The sequence below is a fragment of the Hyla sarda genome, chromosome 4 (assembly GCF_029499605.1).
Source record: "Hyla sarda isolate aHylSar1 chromosome 4, aHylSar1.hap1, whole genome shotgun sequence".
NCBI lineage: Eukaryota > Metazoa > Chordata > Amphibia > Anura > Hylidae > Hyla > Hyla sarda.
Window position 1 is genome coordinate 156281197 of NC_079192.1, and position 19805 is coordinate 156301001.

The following is a 19805-nucleotide window of genomic DNA, read 5'->3' on the forward strand; positions in this document are numbered from 1 at the left end:
ATTCTGGGGTCTGTATTGTGGTGGGGTCTGATTCTGGGGTCTTTATTATGATGGGGTCTCATTCTAAAGGTCTATATTATAGTGGAGTCTGATTCTGGGGTCTGTATTATAGTGGGAATTGATTCTGGGGTCTGTATTATGGTGGGTGGTGATTCTGGTGTCTCTATTATGGTGGGGACTGATTCTGGGGTCTGTATTATGGTGGGTGGTGATTCTGGGGTCTATATTATGTAGGGCGGTAATACTGGAGTCTGATTCTGGGATCTGAATTATAGTGGAGTCTGATTCTGGGGTCTGCATTATGGTGCGGTATGATTCTGGGGTCTGTATTATGGAGGGATATTATTCTGGGGTCTGTATTATAGTGTGATCTGATTCTGTGGTCTATATTATGTAGGGCAGTGATACTGGGGTCTGATTCTAGGGTTTGTGTCATAGTGGGGTCTGATCCTGAAGTCTGAATTAAAATTGTTATCTATGCTAAACAAATACTTTAGTGGCTGTTTTGAGCAATCCCCTCCCTTTGTATTGTCCTCACTGTAGGCTCCTTACAGAGAGGACAATATATTGGAAACATTCAGAAAAAAAATTAAATAAACCACATCCCCACAGTAAGCCACACCCATAATAAAGCCACACCCATATTTCCACAGATGCAATACAAATTTCCTCCAAACAGGCAGAGATCATGAAGGCGCTGAAGATCAGATAAAATGCAGCTTTTCTTTATTTCCACAATGCAACGTGTTTTGCGGAAGTTCCGTTTCATCTGCGAAACGCGTTGCATTGTGGGAATAAAGAAAAGCTGCATTTTATCTGATCTCCAGCGCCTTCATGATCTCTGCCTGTTTGGAGGACATTTGTATTGCATTTGTGGCTATGTGAAGCGGAGCAGCTGCTGAGACCTTATTACAAACACACTCTCTTCCATGGTTGTAATTGGACGGAGTACAACCGTATCTGGTAAGCACTAATTTACAGTGAGCGTTACCAAATTTTATCTGGGTATCACACAAGGGAGCGCATCCTTTTGTCCTCTTTTTTCTTTACACCCATATTTCCGGCACACCAATCGACTTTATAAAAAATTTTGGCACAGCACCGCAGGTGACCTACCCCTGTGCTAAGCTGTGAAACGGCTATCTCCTAAAATGCAGTTAATGCCAATAAATCTTATTAGACCCAGAGTCGAGTGCCACAATATGTTTTAGACACTTCTTAGTTACTTTTGCATCTCCCTTGACAAGGGGATGAGCACTTGATTGTAATCTGGTCTCAAGGCCAGAGAACTTGCAAAATAAAACATGTGAACTGTTGGTGGATGGAATCCCACTGTTGGTTGAAGTGGATTGTCGCCAATAACTGTCAACATACTGCAGTTTATTAAGAAGGGTCAGAAGGCTGAGAGGACCATGCTGATTTCTTTTAAAACTTGTTTGTGACTGTAAAGCATGAATTTGAGAAATGTGAAGAACATTGGCAGAGACTTCCCTTGTGTTTTGCAGTTGTGGAAGGGAGAAAATATCCAAGATAACCATATTGCCTGTTCTGAGGAAAAGCCCTTTACAGAATATGCTGCTCAACTGCCTTAAAATGGAAAGTGCATCAGTAGACACAGAACAGTTGGATGGTGACATTGATGTAACATACCTGACATGACGTTAACCCATGTCTATAATCACAACACCATCTGCAGGTAAATGCAGTGTGTAAACAGGTTGATAAAAAATGAAAAAAAATGCAACCCAAGCAGAAAAAGGGTCTAGCTTAAGTCTGCCCGTAGAGGTCACGATCGTGATCAGAACAGTGTCTCATAAAATGTGTGTGTACTGTGATGGAGCGCAACCTAGTTCCCATTCACCCACTCAGTTTGAGGGTGGAGCTAGCAAGGCTCACTTAGAGTTGCCTGGGAGAGCTCCTTCATATAAGGTGTGAGTCTTTTAGGCGACGCTCCCAGTATAGGGAAGGAAAGGCTGTGCGAAGTCACAACTATGATGATGGAATGAACTTAAAGGGGTTCTCCGGTGCTTACACATCTTTTCCCCTATCCAAAGGATAGGGGAAAAGATGCCTGATCACGGGAGTCCCGCCGCTGGGGACCCCCGGGATCTTGCACGTGGCACCCCATTTGTAATCAGTCCCCGGAGCGTGTTCGCTCCGGGTCTGATTACAGGCGACCACCGGGCCGGCGGCGTGTGACGTCACGCCTCCGCCCCTGTGTGATGTCATGCTCTGCCCCTCAATGCAAGCCTACGGGAGGGGGAGTGACAGCTATCACGCCCCCTCCCGTAGGCTTGCATTGAGATGCGGAGAGTGATGTCACACGGGGGCGGAGGCGTGAAGTCACACGCCGTCGGCCCGGTGGTCGCCTGTAATCAGACCCGGAGGGAACACGCTCAGGGGACTGATTACAAATGGGGTGCCGCGTGCAAGATCCCGGGGGTCCCCAGCGGCGGGACTCCCGCGATCAGGCATCTTATCCCCTATCCTTTGGATAGGGGAAAAGATGTGTAAGCACCGGAGAACCCCTTTAACTTAATATTCTAGGTAGTAGGTGATGGTCTCATAGTAAGGCACTCTGTGTGTTTAGAGGCTAGATGGCCTAGGGTTTATTTTAGCACCTTATTGTAAAACTGGTTTACTGTGTGTTAAGACAATAAAGCTAGTTGTGACCAGTTTTTAACCTAATCCACCATGTAAACTGGCACATGATAAATTCTTACTCTATCTAACTCACAAAATATATAAAGCACATGCATCATTAATAATCGTATAAACCTATGTTGTATAGGTGCCCCTTGTGTCACCAAAACAGCTTTGACCTGCTGGGAAAAGAACTTTACAAGACCTCTGAAGGTGCTCTACAGTATCTGGCACCAACACAGAATCAGATCCTTTATGTTCCATTCTGTTTCTCCTTGGATACACTTATTTCCAGCACATCCTATAGATGCTGAATTAGATTGAGAACTTGGGAATTTGGAGGTCAAGAGCTAAAACCATTCCTGAACAACATTTTTTGAGAAGGCACATTATACTGCTTTTTTACCTATTTTACCCCTACCACAACAGGATATTATACATAATGGTGGAATGCCTTACTGGGTCAGAGCTAAAGTCAGTAAGCCAAACTTTAAGCTCATGTATAATAACAAACTTACTGTACATTTCTAAACATTCCCACATTCCCATACAGATATATTTACATGTGCAGGATCTGTTGCAGATTTGATGCTGTGTTCAATCATTTAGTCATATTGGTATTTGCAGCATCAAATCAGCAACAGATCCTGTATGTGAAAATGTCCCATTTGGAGTTGACACATTTCTACTCTATAGGGGAGATTTATCAAAACCAGTGTAGAGGAAGAGCGGTGCAGTTGCCCATAGCAACCAATCAGATTGCTTCTTTCATTTTTCACAGGCCTCTTTAAAAATGAAAGAAGCAATCTGATTGGTTGCTATGGGTAACTGCACCACTCTTGCTTTACACAGGTTTTGATAAATCTCCCCTACATGACTACCCAAAACTGACTCTTATTCCACAACTTCAGTCGAAGCCATTTTGGCGGCACAATGACGAACCAGAATTATAGGCAGATTGTTTTAATATCATTACCGATATTGATACAGAATATACCGTATTTTTCGCCATATAAGACGCACTTTTTCTTCTCCAAAACTGGGGGGGGAAGTTGGTGCGTCTTATACGGCGAATACACACCTATCGGGTCAGTCCCTGCGGCCATCAACGGCCAGGACCCATGGCTAATACAGGACATCACCTATCGCGGTGATGCCCTGTATTAACCCTTCAGACGCGGCGATCAAAGTTGACCGCCGCGTCTGAAGCGAAAGTAACACTAACCCAGCTGTTCAGTCGGGCTGTTCGGGACCGCCGTGGTGAAATCGCGGTGTCCTGAACAGCTTACAGGACACCGGGATGGACCTTACATGCCTCCTCAGTATCTGCTCCGTGCCGGGATCCCCTGCATGGCCGACGCTCTCCTTTGACGTCATCACGTCGTTGCGCACGCCGTCCCGTCATCCAATAGGAGCGGTGTGCGTAGCGACATGATGACGGTGATGGCGAGCATGGACCCCGGGGAAGAAGACGTCCGGAGCATCGGGGACACCACGGGGACGTGGCGACAGCGATGGAGCGACATCCAGGGCAGCGATGATGGGTCCGGAGTGGCGGGGACACGTCAGTATTACCTCCTATACCAGTGGTCTTCAACCTGCGGACCTCCAGATGTTGCAAAACTACAACTCCCAGCATGCCCGGACAGCCAACGGCTGTCCGGGCATGCTGAGAGTTGTAGTTTTGCAACATCTGGAGGTCCGCTTTGTTGAAGATCACTGTTGGGGTCTGAATCTTTTTTTTCTAGATTTTGAACCTTTAAAATTGGGTGCCTCTTATATGCCGGTGCGTCCTATAGGGCGAAAAATACGGTATATATTTTGTAAAATGGTGCTCAAAAGGTAAACATAACCTTTACAAACCTGGCACATTAAAAATATGTCCTTGTTAGGAATAACTACTCTACAATGCAATCTAAACTAATATATGTTCATTGTACACACGAATAAAGCTAAAAGCAGCTCAGGTCACATACAAGCTTCTTTATATTTTTTGTGACGTGTTAAATACATTGGAAGTCATGCATTGTGCATTTGTAAACAACACTTTAGGGTTCTGAAATCTACAGCAATAATGATGAACAACTTACCGTAAAGATACGATCAAATGGTCGACCATGTTCCTAGGAAATGAAGATTCACTGAAGCGTGAACAAGCTTCCTGAAGGGCGGTTGTGTAGCCTTGATCTCTGATAATGGAAAAAAAATTCCAACCTGAAACAAAAAACAAACGGCTATATAGTATTTTCATTTCAAAGAAGTCAATCACGTGCTCAGTTATCCTTAACGTATGTCAAATAAAATAGAGTGTTCACCAATGGTGGATAGAGAAAGGTGGATCTTCATCATTAACTTTTCATATAGGCAAAATATAACACACACCGGGCATTATTTGGGTACTGTATGACCACTTGGGCAAAATATCAGTAAAGTATCCCCAAACAATGTGAAGACAAGAGGAAATGGATGCTATAGCTGCTGCTGGCTTCTCTCTTATTGGTAGTCAGAGACTGGTTCAATCATACTGCCAGTGAGCCAGGAGGGTGACAGCAGCAGCTTCAACAAGAAGTGAACAGTATACAGTACTAATACAAAAGTTTAAAGGTTGTTTTGTCCTACATGCACAATGCCTTAAAGGGGTACTCCGGCTCTTAGACATCTTATGCCGTATGCGGCATGATCTTGCACGCCGCACCCCGTTTAAAATCAGTCCCCGGAGCTTGTTTGCTCCTGGTCTGATTACTGTCGATCACGGGGTCGGAGCGTTGTGACGTCACACAGGGCAGAGCCTTGACGTCACAACGCTCCTGCCCCGTGATCGACAGTAATCAGACCCGGAGCGAACACGCTTCGGGGACTGATTTTAAACGGGGTGCGGCGTGCAAGATCACGGGGGTCCCCAGCGGCGAGACCCCCGCGATCAGGCATCTTATCCCCTATCCTTTGGATGAGTTTGGCCCATACTACCCCTAGACTGGGATTTTTTAAAAACCTTTAAAAATGTTCTGAACATGCAGAGCTTTTTTTTTTTTTTTTTAACTATGTATTCAAGGGCAAAGTTATGCACTCTGGCCACTGTTATGCTCTATGGGGGACATTTATCATTGGTAGTACACCTTTTTTTCTTGTTTATTTTAGGTGCAAAATTTGGCGCAGTTGCTGTTTTTTGTGGCTTTTCTGTGCGTTCTTTAGTTTGAAAAATGCTCTATCACAGTGTATTGTTTGGGGCACCGTGGAGTACTTTATGTAGTGGAATTGAAGTTATCATGTGGGGCAAAAAAAAAAATTGCGCACAACTTTTGTGCAAAGCCTACTTTTTTTGTGCAAACCTACACCACCTAATAGGACAAATGTGTCAGATGCCAGAGAACAAAGCTTAAACCTAGCTCTGCAGCTCACTGGTTTCTATCATTGTACAAAATCTATCAAGTCCTGTGCACCATTTTGGTAAATTTTGCAAAACTGTGTAAAAATAAAAATAAAAAAAACACTAAGCAAACAGGGGTAAAATCTACACTACCTCTCACCAACACTGATATATGTCCCCCTATATGAGCACAGTATTACAGAGTGAGAATGGAATTATGTAAGTACTGCATAACTATGGATAATCATAAAAATCTGGGCATTGCTTGGCTCTTTATGAAGGCACTATATAAGCAAAATATGATTGCTCTGGTAATGTACTGTAAAATTAACACACAACAATAACACAGCATTAGATAGCCATGTAATCCATGGGGAGGTTTATAATAAATACCTACTGCACTAATGAACCAATAAATTTTGGTTCAAAAGGTGGTAATCAGTGGCATCTGATCATTGTTTGAAAAATATATATGAAATATTGTTTACCCAACAGCTCACTTTAATCAGCCAAAAATGTGACTGGCCATGTTTGGGTTTTCGGCCTTGATTGGCTATTGGGTATGACTGGCCTAATTAAGTTCATCACTGGCCACTATGTCATGTTGTTGGTGGGATGGTTCATATGAACAATCCAGTGGATGACTGATCGGCCTTGTTGTGACCAATTTGAAGTCCTGTGTTATTGATCAGCCAAGGCAGCGAGTGATACTTCTATTCACATGTCATAGTGCAGGGTTAATTATTTTTTTTATAATCAGCATGTATATACAGTATATGATGTACAGGCTGAACAAGTAAGCTGCCAATCTCCTCCAAAAAAGCAAAATTGTTCCTCTATCTTGCCTCATTGCCACAAAGTAGGTTTCCCACATCATCCACATATCTGATTTCATTATTTAATCAATAGAAAAATAATATTAGAAAGGCCCTCTGTGGAAAAGGCTTTATTCTTTCATCTACAGCAAGAGAAGTATGTACATTACGTCAGTGGTAACATTGGCATCCATATTAGGAAAAGAGATCAGACCATTTTGGCATATGCTTCTTGCTATAATATTTGGCAAAAATCATTTGATTTCTAGATTTAGTGAAATTTTTCTTACTGTTCCATTACAACAACCATAAGAAAAAAACAATATTGTGGACAACTGGCTTGTGTCCATTTTTTTCAGTGTATGAACAATGGTTCCTTGGATGAATGGGGAAAACCAGAGCATTTTTCTAAATATTTTTGTTTATTTTTATCTTGGCAGCCAGCAAGGCTCAGCTGTGTGCCAACAAAAAGGTTGTGAGCAAAACTGGACTTCTCTTTACTATTGTATGGAGGATGGACAGCTGGGGAGCAATGCCAGAAGAAGTGCCCTATTGTTCTTTCTCCAAAAGATGTGCATTGTCATTTGAACTCATAAAACATAATACTGGACATAGACCACCTGCTTTACGTTAAATATTCTTTGTAGAGATTCTAATGGGGATACAGACAGTTCAATTAGCAGGGAAAGTTATGCAGAGCTGTCTCCATTTTTATGGCAACCCTTGGGCAACATAGTTACTATAGCATTCTTGTCTGCTTCAAGAACACTATCCTGCATGGATGCCACAGGAAAGTGCAGAGTAACATTTGGTTTAGAAAATCTTGAGTTAAGAATCAAACAATAAAAACATACTTATGATTTTTGCTGTCACACTCCTAGATCTTTTTTGCTCCATAGAGCAGCCAATGAGACATGACAGGATTTATTTTTGTTACATCCATATTGTAAGAGGAGCTGCATCTATGTGTTTGTCATATCCAACCTTAGGATGCTCATGTCTCTGAGGTTATCGGAGTAGCTGTAAACCATTTTAAAGAGGTATTCCAGGAAAAAAACTTTATTTATATATATATATATATATATATATATATATATATATATATATATATATATCTATATATATATATATATATATATATATATATATATATATATATATATATAAACTGGCTCCAGAAAGTTAAACAGATTTGTAAATTACTTCTATTAAATTAATTAATTAAATTAATTGATAATTATCAGCTACTGAAGTTGAGTTTTTCTTTTCTGTCTGGCAACAGTGCTCACACATCAGCCACCCCACCCATTGAAACACAATTGAGCTGCATTCCATTCAAAAGACCAGTGTGCCTACAGCTGTTACAAAAATACAATTTGGTGCTGAATTATCTTTCTCCCACCCAGCAGTCGCTGCACCCATTGAAGCAGGACAGGCTCCCTGTCATCTGACTAGTCTGACTATGTCATGTCTCGGCCACACTGCAACATGGGAAAATTTAAGACCTGAGTAATTTTGTATGCTGTTAAAAATAAATACTGACAGAAATCACAGAAGAATTGCGAGACCACAGTCACACACAGGTACAGACACTATATTATGAACTACACTAACTTTATAGCCCCTGTAGAAAAGTCAAATAAAAATAATTCGTGGAATACCCCTTTAATACACAGGTAGCTGCAATATACACCTTTTTTCAAAACTTTAAGATACCAAGGAGGTAGGACAATACTATTTCCGATCGTTAACAAAACCCATTGGATTCAATTACTTGCCAACCCTGAGAAGGAATCGAACTCACAAATTATCTCCATTACTTGAGGTAAAGCCCACTTTAGGTCCTCCAAAAACACAACATATCGTCAGCATATAAAGATATTTGGTCCCATTGTTTTTCATTTTGAATATTGCTTGGTTTATTGTATTTGTGCACAAAAAAATAAATCCAATTTTAGTATATTTATGACAAGTGACTCCAAGTTTTATGAATATACTAAATATGACAGGCACATGTGTCTGTGTTTGGATATATATTTAACACCATTAAAGCTATACAAATATTTCGTATGAAAAAAAGTGACCTAGAGTCAGGAGTGGCAAACCTCTACAGACCATCTTACATTGCTCTCAATAGTGAGATGGTAATTAAGTTGCTTGCAGTAAGTTATATTATTTAATTACAACAATAAGAACTTTCTTGATTTGTGTTAGCTGCTTTTGTGATAAGTGCATGTACGGTGTTGGCACTGCACCAGTGAATTGGTGGGGTTTTCTGGGGTTGTCAAAAGTATTTTTTTTATTTTTTATTTTTTAAATGGCAGTAGAACTTTGGCAGAGATCAACAATCAACATTTTACGCTGTCTGTATCGGCCCTTAGTTGGCTTAGGTAATGCCAGAATTTTGGCACATATTAGGAAGCATAGTAAAAGCATTTAATGTAATTGTTATTTTATTTTGCAAACATTTTATTAGAAAGTGGTACACGCCATTACGCTACATTTTTAAACAAAATGTTACTTTTGTTTCGTGCCACTAAAAAATCTGGTGCAATCTAAGACTGCTTAGTCTAAAACTAGACTGTCTAAGAATTAGCCAGTTTATTTATTATCTCCCCCATTATCTCTTTTTTTTAGCAACAGAGCCGGCTCTACCATTAGGCTAGTTAGGCGACTGCCTAAGGTCACTTGCAGGGGCCTCGTAGCTGCCTATCTCGCCTCCTCCCGATATATATTAAAATATCAGTATTGTACAAGAGCAGCTGACTACCTTTTTAAATAAGCATGGGTGGCAGAATCTCTGCTCTTCTTCTTATTTTGCCGCCATCCTCAAGGGGGATGCTCCCACCTCTGTCACCTGGTAAGACCGGTGAAAATGGGTCCCCTAAAGGGGATGGCGGCGAAGTAGCACACAGTGTAAATGCTAGCTGGGTTATGGGGCTCTGAGTGAGGAGCAGGGTGTGCGTCCACAGGGAGCAGCTGTTTGCATGTGAAGGCAGCTGGGAAGAGAAACTGAGCGGTCAAAGCCACATTTATTGAATATTGTGAGTGCTGTGCCACTCCAGAAGTCAAGACTGGAAGATGAAGAGGCCTTGGTGTGAGAGCAGAGAAGGTCTGGGGGGAATTCCCTACCTATCTACTAGGGGGGGGGGGATTCCCTGCCTATTTACCCAACTAGCCAGGAATTTCCATGCTGTGTATCTACCTACTGGGGGGATTTACTACCTGTGTACCTACATACTGGGGGATTTCCTCTACTAAATAGATGAGAACTACCTAAACACCACCACCACCCAATCCTTCTACCATTTCTCCCAACACACTTACCTACACATTTAGCCTAAGGCCTTCATAAAGTCTAGAGCCGCCTCTGCTTAGCACATTTAAGCCCCATCCCCATTACTAAGGCAAAACCTGGTGTAAACTAAATCATATTTTATTTAAAAAAAAATTGACACATATGGTGTGTGCCACTCTAACAAAATGTGTTGCAAACTGCACAAAAAATAAATAAATAAATAAAATAAATAAATAAAGGCACAAAATCCTTTGACACTTTAGGCAGAAGCAAGTTCAGGTACCGGCTGCAATGATTTACACATCGGATTCTTACTGTCACGTGTAAGAGCAGTCTAAAATTCATATAGCTAAAAGTAATAAATACATTTTTATACTAAGTACATAAAAATATATCATGTAATAATTCTAAAAACTGTTATGCATTTACCTTCTGTTATAAGAAATCATGAGAATAATTTTTAACAACATCAGGAGGAGAACACTTTTTACAGCACTATACAGGTCCAATAGAATGAAAAGAATACCAGGTGCCCAGTTTTAAAGCATAGCTTGATTTTGGGCTAATTTCAAGAATATATTTGAGAACTGCATAAACAGAAGGAACAGTGACTTCAGCAGTGGAAACATTTCACTATTACTGGAATTCAGACTCCCCACAGTTTCCTACAGGACCCATCATCACACATGGGCTGGTATATGACATAGGCTGGTATCTGTTGCCTTGAGCCCATTATCACAACACATAATGCAGTAAACAACAGCCTGTAATCCCCGGGCTGCTGTTTTTAAACCAAACCATGGCTCTCACTATTGGGGAAAGGTTTACTAAGCAAAGATCCCAGAACCTACCACAAATGACACAAAAAAATGGAAAACATGGTATGCCTAATTTAGACACTTTATGCACCTTAATCAATCATGTCTTGAATGTAGCAAACGTATTATCATGTTCTAGGGCTGTACAATTTATAACAATAAAGCCTTGTGCAATTACGTGCCAGCAAAATCCTGCAATTATTACCTTTCATTTGAATTTCAGCAGCGGACCGGCCCCAGAAACATACAAAACCTGATGCTTATCTTGCTCTGTTTCCCCATAGGTCTGCCTATGATCCTGTTCTCCCTGTGAGGTCCCGATGTCTTCTGTGTTTTCTTCTTCAGAGACTAGCAGCTTGCTGTAGGACCTTCCTGTACAGCCAATCACTGAATGCAGCAGTGTCCTGTCTCGGCCAGTGATTGGCTGAGTGGGAAGGTCCTGCAACCAGCTTCTTGTCTCTAAAGAAGGAAACACAGAAAGACATTGGGACTGCACAAAGGAGAACGAGATCAGTGGCAGGTCTACTGGGGACCAAGGCTAGGTAAGCAAATGGTAACATATTAAGGGGGATGGATATGAAATGGGGAGGGAGGTGAAATGGGGAATGTAAAAAGGGTGGATAAACATGAAATGGGAAGATAAACATGAAATTGGGGCATGGTTATGGAATGAGGGGATGGACTTGAAATGGGGGGGGGGATGAAGATGATATGGGGGGATAGGACATGAAATAGTGTGGATTTCACCATTTGTTTAATATATCACATATCAAAATTGCAATATACCTCCATAATCGCAACATGACATTTTTCCCAAATCGAGCAGCCCCAACCTGTACCATTAGTTAAAGGGGTACTCCGGCGCTAAGACATCTTATCCCCTATCCAAAGCATAGGGGATAAGATGCCTGATCGCGGGGGTCCCGCCGCTCCGGGGGCTGATTCTAACGGGGTGCGGTGTGGAAGATCACGGGGGTCCCCAGAGGCGGGACCCCCGCGATCAGGCATCTTATCCCTATCCTTTGGATAGGGGGTAAGATGTATTAGCGCCGGAGTACCCCTTTAACTTTCACATGGGTTGAAAGTTCTTCTGTAAAGTACACCAGCCAGGGGAGGTTGTGCATTTTTGATAAAGTTAGGGCAATATGCTCCATGTAATAAAATTATTTTACTACAATGTTGGTAAATCTCTCCCACTATACTAGACTGTTTTATTGCATATCTTGTTTCATACCTAAACCTGAAAGTATTGGATTGAAGCGTTATTAAAGGGGTAGTCCAGGAATTTTTTTGATTTGACTATGCTACAGGGGCTGTAAAGTTAGTGTAGTTCATAATATAGTATCTGTACCTGTATGTGACGGTTTTCTCCCAATTCTTCACTTAAATGTAGAAGGAGAAAAGGAGCACATACCAGGAATGTTGAATGCAGTGTTCACATTTATTTCTTCAGTTTGGGGTAAAACAGATCAGATGAAGCGCGGACCAGCGTGACACGGACCATTGCCCGTAGTTCCTCCGAAGCAGTCATCCATTCTCCCCTCTTCCCCACACAGTTTTACCCCAAACTGAAGAAATAAATGTGAACATGGCATTCAACATTCCTGATATGTGCTCCTTTTCTCCTTCTACATTTAAGTGAAGTCTATTGTTACTGTTTCAAGCGGTGATCACTACTGAAGTTGTGGCCGAAGGGGGTTTTGATGCCCAGGTGTGAGAAATTCAGAGAGCTGATTACAGCAAAGATTTAAAAAACAGTGTATTGGTGCCGGTATACACCTTGTTTATGTATTTCTCACAATTCTTCTGTGATTTTCACCCCAATATTTATTTTTACCAGCATACAAAATGACTGCTGTCTCAGTTTTTTCCCAGCTTGCAATGCAGCCGAGACCTCACTCACTACTCAGCTGATGACAGGGAGCCTGTCTGCTTCAATGGGTGGAGGGATCGCTTGGTGGGAGAGAGATCAATCTGCAACTAATGCAACAGCTATAGGCACCCTGATTGAAAACCACAGGTCTTTTGAATTGATGCAGCTAATTTATGTTTCAATGGGTGGGGTGGCTGATGTGTGGGAGGGAGGAAAATGGAATGATGGGATTTGTAGGCAAAAGAAGAAAACTCAAACATGAAATACCAGTTCACAAAAAGCTAGGCACAGTATTATGGTAATCTCACAACTCCCAAAGACAAGTGCAGATTCTTCCTAAGCATGTCGGTTACTGTCCGGCAGGTAGGTGCTAAAATCACCTTATGGTGGATAACCCCTTTAATAAGACCCTCAAATATGCCAAATATATAATCCACCAAGCAGCACCCGAGATTGCTGATAACCCCAAACACGTCTGTATTGTCAACATAGGGTGCAAGGTACGGCAAGCTCTAATAAAACATACAGTATGGTAGAACACAGGCTGATATAATATTAATGGGGTCATCCAGGAACAGAAAAACAGAGCTAATTTCTTTGAAAAGCAGCTCTACTTCTGTCCTCAGGCTGTGTGTGGTTTTACAACTTGGTTCCATTGACTTTAATAGAACTGAGCTGCAGAACCACACCCAACCTGGAGACAGATAGGGAGCTGATTTTAAATGAAATGAAATATGTTGTTCTATTCCCTATAACTGCATCAAAAAGTAATGTGAAGTGTCAGTGTACTGGGGCTCTTCCAGTCAGGCAAAAAGAGCTGTACCTTTTCATTACAGTACAAATATGTATCGCTTTCCTTCTGCTGCCAATGTCCTTGCTGTAACAAGGAAAGTATTTATTACGTATCAGCAGGTTGGTAAATCATTTTAATAATGTACAAATTACTTCATATTCATGAAAAACACTATTTAACCCAACTGAGAGGAAATGATGGTAGAAGTCGGATTTCATTGTTATCGCCTTGGAAAATATTAGTCATAATTAAATTACAGGGGACTTTATATAAAGTCCACTTTACCTGGAACTAAGCAATACCCAGTACTAAGCATAACAAGCATACTATGTATTAGATTTATTAAAACCTGTCCAGAGGAAAAGTTGCTGAGTTGCCCATAGCAACCAATCAGATTGCTTCTTTCATTTTTAACAAGGCCTCTGAAAAATGAAAGAAGCAATCTGATTGGTTGCTATGGGCAACTCAGCAACATTTCCTCTGCACAGGTTTTGGTAAATCTCCCCCTATCTTTATAAGACTTCTACCAGGACGCCAGGTATATGGGCATATGTGATCTCCACAGCAGGGCCCAAATTCCATTGCATCAATTAGAACAACTTAAAGGGGTTATCCAGGGAAAAAAAAATTTTTTTTGTATCTCAACTGGTTCCAGAAAGTTAAACAGATTTGTAAATGACTTCTATTAAAAAATCTTAATCCTTTCAGTACTTATGAGCTGCTGAAGTTGAGTTGTTCTTTTCTGTCTAAGTGCTCTCTGATGACACGTGTCTCGGGAACTGTCCAGAGTAGAAGCAAATCCCCATAGCAAACCTATTCTGCTCTGTGCAGTTCCTGAGACAAGCAGAGATGTCAGCAGAGAGCACTGTTGCCAGACAGAAAAGAACAACTCAACTTCAGTAGCTGATAATTATTGGAAGGATTAAGATTTTTTTAATAGAAGTCATTTACAAATCTGTTTAACTTTTTGGAGCCAGTTGATCCTAAAAAAAAAAAAAAAAGAAAAAAAAAAGTTTTTCCTGGAATACCCCTTTAAACATGCGTTCCGCAGCTCAATACAGTATATTGTCTATGGCAGTATTTTCCAAACCATGTGCCTCCAGCTGTTGCAAAACTACAACTCCCAGCATGCCCGGACAGCCTTTGGCTGTCCGGACATGCTGGGAGTTGTAGTTTTGCAACAGCTGGAGGCACACAGTTTGGAAACACTGGTCTATGAAGCTGCAGAGAGAGAGCAAAGTAAAGCACGGGTTCTCTTCAGGAGCTCTATATACCATAAATGGGGCAGAGACCGTGCTGCTTTTGGGTCCTTTTTGTTTTAAAAATTGTTTGCCTTATTTTAAAGGTTTTGAGGCTACAGCAAAAATCTGTAACTCCGCAGCCTAAAAACACCTGTTTGCAATGGGGACTCTTTTTTTTTTTCTTTTTTTTTTTTTTTTTTAGCATGATTATATATCAAAATTCCGTGCTAAATTGTATTTTGGCACATAACCTGCCCAAAAGAAGTTCATAGCACTATATGTAATGGTAGTAACAGAAAAGTACATAAATAAAACTAAACTCTGTGGGAACGTAGAGTCAGCCATTCTCCATTGAAGTTAAATTAGTTATTCTTATTTATTCATTAATTTTTATGTTTTATTTTTTTGGGGGTATTCCAGTGTTTGGAAAAAAAAAATATGTTGCTGGGGCTGTAGTGGAACAAAAAAATATAAATAAAAAAAATGGTTATTTTTATTTGAAGACCAATCCACCAAATTTGTTATTTTTTTTTGTTTTTTGTAGTTTATATTTATTTAAAAACCATGGTAAAAGTGGTTGATTTCAATTTTGATAAGGGGAGAATTATTTTATCTGTTTAAAAAAAATTAGGGGAGATTTATCAAACCTTGATCAGCCGTATTTCATAGCAACCAAGCAAATTCAGGCTTTTTTAGAGGCTTTCTTAAAAAAAGGAAGCTGAAATCTGATCAATTTCCATGGGCAACTGCACCATTGTTCATTTGCACGTGGTGTGATACATCTCCCTCACTGACTTTTTTTTATTAACTTTTTTTTTTCACACCAAAAAACACTTCCTATTGTCACCTACTAAAGAATAAAGTATGCTTTTTTAAGAATAAAGAAAAATAAAACAGAAGGCTTCAATTTGTAATAAACCTAGCCCAATATGCTGTATGCAGAAAATCTGCAGGAGGCCTGTTAGGCGGGATTCACATGGCAGAATTTCTGCATGGAATTTGGCATGAAGTTATAGCAAATACACTTCAATGGGATTCTGCTGTCTCATTCCCACAGCAGAATTCACGCTGCAGAATTTCCGATACAGGAATTTAATTGAAGTGAATTGGCTATAAATTCAGGCAGAATTCCATGCAGAAATTTTGCCATGTGAACCCGGCCTTAGGGTGCGTTCATACATGTGTATTTTCTGCTGCAGATTTGTGTTACCAGATTTTGCTGCCCACTGAAGTCAATGGGCAACAAAATCTGCAGCAGCAAATCTGCAACACAAATCTGCACGTGTGAACGTACCCTTAGGGTGTGTGGATGCACAGCCATATATAAGCCATTAGTTATACAGATGCAATAACAGACACAGGCGGATCATATATCTGAGTATTTTGTGTCCACATAAAGTAAGACATGGTCAGAAGAGTTCTTTTATGTGAGCTATGCAAAAAAAATTATAATAATAATAATAATAATAATAATAATAAAAAAATAAAACTGATATAATGCCACCTGTCAGATCTTCGGAAGTTTATTTTTTAACCTGATAGATAAAATACTGGGTATATCTTATACCTAAATCATTTATGAGCATGTTAGTGTTTGTACCTAGAGTGCTACCTGCTGGCTGTATCTGGGTGAAATATTAAGCACTTTGACTGTCCTGCTCTGGGACCTACAGTGTAGATGGGGGTCACGTTTTCTATTACCTCAAGGGAACCCTGTATGTGAATTAAAACGGTAAATATATAGGAAATTCTACACTGAGTTTTTTGTTAACAAATAATGAGACCACGTTTAAGAATGAAATATCTAGAATGCAGTAAAATAATTATTCTTACAAGAAAGTGTGATTTTAAGTAAGAAGCAGATTCAAGTTTCTGGTCATGAGTGGGAGTCAGCATTAAACTTGCAGATGTGATCAGAAGTGCATAGGAAAGTATTTTTTCTTGGCACTAAACAATGTAATGCAATGTTATATTATGTCCATTACTTAAAGGAGCAACATAGAACACTCAGTATAGAAGGGAACACAATATGGATTCTAATATTCTGGGCATTGTATTCCGGAGCTGTCGGGACTTTCATTACATTGGGTATACGTATTGAAGATTCTTGTAAGCAAGAGTCAGGAATGACATAGTATATTGTTGTGTAAGTATACAGAATAATCTGGAGTGGTCATATACACTCAATGGAAAATTGTGTCTAAATCCAGAGGGGAGGGGGGCAGAGAGACATTTGGCCTGTGTAGAACTGTATGCAGAGGCGTATTTATAACAAGGCACTAGAGGGCAGGTGCCTACGGTGGCAGGAAGGAGGGGGCGAAACTTGAAATCTTTTATTTTATTTTAATCACGTGTAAGTCCTGCTGCTGCTGGATAACTGTTTGCAAATCTGGCAGCAGAAAAGGGTGGGCGAGAGGACTAAGCACATAAATGGTAGACAGGAGGTTGTCAGAGTGAGACTTATGGACAACACACAGTTAAAGGGGTTATCCCAAGATTAAAAGTTCTCTTTTGTCTGCAGGATAGTTGAACTAGCTGAAAAATGGGCATCCAACTGCTGGGACCCCAATGATCATGGGGACTATGGTCTCTTATCCCCTGAGTGAATGTAGAAGAAGTGTGCCTTCTCAGCTCCTACTCCATTCACTCGCTATAGGACTCCCGAAGATAGCTGAGCACGACATTCATTTATCTTTGGAAGTGCCATAAATGTGCTCGGCTATGTTGGGAAGTCCTATAAAATAGTGCTGTAGCCAACAATATGTGATGGCGATGCATTTAGTCAGGGGACCACCATTCTTGTGACTAGTTATTATCTCTGTTGATCCATCACTTCTGCTCAATCCTTTAGGCACAGCATCCCTCTCTCCTGCTCACACCAGTAAATGCAAGGGGGTCTTCTCAAAGAAAATGGCCACTATGCAAAACCTATGCGTCACCAATTCTACTTTGCAGTGACATTAGTCATTTTACCCAAAAATTCATGGCGAAACTGAAAAAAAAATCATTGTGCGACAAAATCAAAGAAAAAACACCATTTTGTAACTTTTGGGGGCTTCCGTTTCTACGCAGTGCATATTTCAGTAAAAACGACACCTTATTATTCTGTAGGTCCATACGGTTAAAATGATACCCTACTTATATAGGTTTGATTTTGTCGTACTTCTGGAAAAAATCATAACTACATGCAGGAAAATTTACACGTTTAAAAATGTCATTTTCTGACCCCTATAACTTTTTTATTTTTCCACGTACAGGGCTGTATGATGGCTAATTTTTTGCGCTGTGATCTGAAGTTTTTAGCAGTATGATTTTTGTTTTGATCAGACTTTTTGATCACTTTTTATTCATTTTTTTAATGGTATAAAAAGTGACCAAAATACGCTTTTTTGGACTTTGGAATTTTTTTGCGCGTACGCCATTGACCATGCGGTTTAATTATTGATATATTTTTATAGTTCGGACATTTACGCACGCGGCGATACCACATATGTTTATTTTACTTTTTATTTACACTGTTTTATTTTTTTTATGGAAAAAGGGGGGTGATTCAAACTTTTATTAGGGAAGAGGTTAAATGACCTTTATTAACACTTTTTTTAACTTTTTTTTTGCAGTGTTATAGGTCCCATAGGGACCTATAACACTGCACACACTGATCTTTTACACAGATCACAGGCGTGTATTAACACGCCTGTAATCAGTGATATCGGCGCTTGACTGCTCCTGCCTGGATCTCAGGCACGGAGCAGTCATTCGTCGATCAGACACCGAGGAGGCAGGTAAGGGCCCTCCCGGTGTCCTGTAAGCAGTTCGGGACGCCACGGTGAAATTTCACCGCGGCGGTCCCGAACAGCCCGACAGACTAGCCGGGATACTTTCACTTTCGCTTTAGAAGCGGCGGTCAGCTTTGACCGCCGCTTCTAAAGGGTTAATACCACACATTGCCGCGATCGGCGATGTGTGGTATTAGCCGCTGGTCCCGGCCGTTGATGAGCGCCGGGACCGACGCGATGTGATGCGGGGTCGCAGAACGACCCCGTTTCATATAGCGGGAGCCGGCGCAGGACGTAAATATACGTCCTGCGTCATTAAGGGGTTAGAGGAGTACTCCGGGGGCCAGAAAGTTAAACAGATTTGTAAATTACTTCTATTAAAAAAATCTTAATCCTTCCTGTACTTATTAGCTTCTGAATACTACAGTGGAAATTATTTTCCGTTTGAAACACAGAGCTGTCTGCTGAATCACAAGCACAGTGCTCTCTGCTGACATCTCTGTCCATTTTTAGGAACTGTCCAGGGTAAAAGGAAATCCCCATAGCAAACATATGCTGTTCTAGACAGTTCATAAAATGGACAGAGATGTCAGCAGAGAGCACTGTGCTCGTGATGTCAGCCGACAGCTCTGTGTTCCAAAAAGAAAAGAATTTCCGCTGTAGTATTCAGCAGCTAATAAGTACAGGAAGGATTAAGATTTTTTAATAGAAGTAATTTACAAATCTGTTTAACTTTCTGGCACCAGTTGATTTAAAAAAAACAAAAACGTTTTTCACCGGAGTACTCCTTTAAATAGGTCAAAGATGTCAAAGTTTAGATGTTAAAAGTAACATACAGACATTTCCCCTGCCTGCTTGATATTATCCCATAGTGCATCCTGGTACCCATTCTAATGTCCATGTTTCCACTGTAGATACCATTAGAAGTGTATATGGGTCAAGAAATAGTTGGCTGTGCAGTTCAATATGCCGTAAACTGTGATACACTGCATGTTGTGACACCTATCAGAGCAAGTGTTAACTAGATTTTCAATTACTGTGACATTAGCTGCCCTGCAGGACAAGACAAAACTGGCAGGCACAAACATCAAAGAGCCTTGGCTTCCATTACTCTAACGTTTTTGTTTTTGTTTTTTTTTACCAGTTTTTCTGTCTAGGACGACTTTCAGTAGGTACTAATC

At 40.6% G+C, this 19805-nt stretch overlaps 1 protein-coding gene across 9 annotated transcripts in view; it reads right to left on the minus strand.

Moving 5' to 3' along the window:
• The window catches only part of THSD4 (thrombospondin type 1 domain containing 4), an 874264-nt gene that overhangs the window by 724646 nt on the left and 129813 nt on the right, over nucleotides 1–19805 (minus strand). For 6 of the 9 annotated variants that reach the window (XM_056572467.1, XM_056572461.1, XM_056572466.1 and 3 more), the window contains one exon: nucleotides 4734–4857. In XM_056572467.1, the coding sequence (XP_056428442.1) occupies nucleotides 4734–4762 (29 nt within the window). In that variant the 5' untranslated portion in view covers nucleotides 4763–4857. Of the gene's footprint in view, nucleotides 1–4733; nucleotides 4858–13892; nucleotides 13930–14318; nucleotides 14477–19805 lie in introns of those variants that run through there. The other 3 variants (XM_056572469.1, XM_056572462.1, XM_056572472.1) reach the window with 3 other exon arrangements.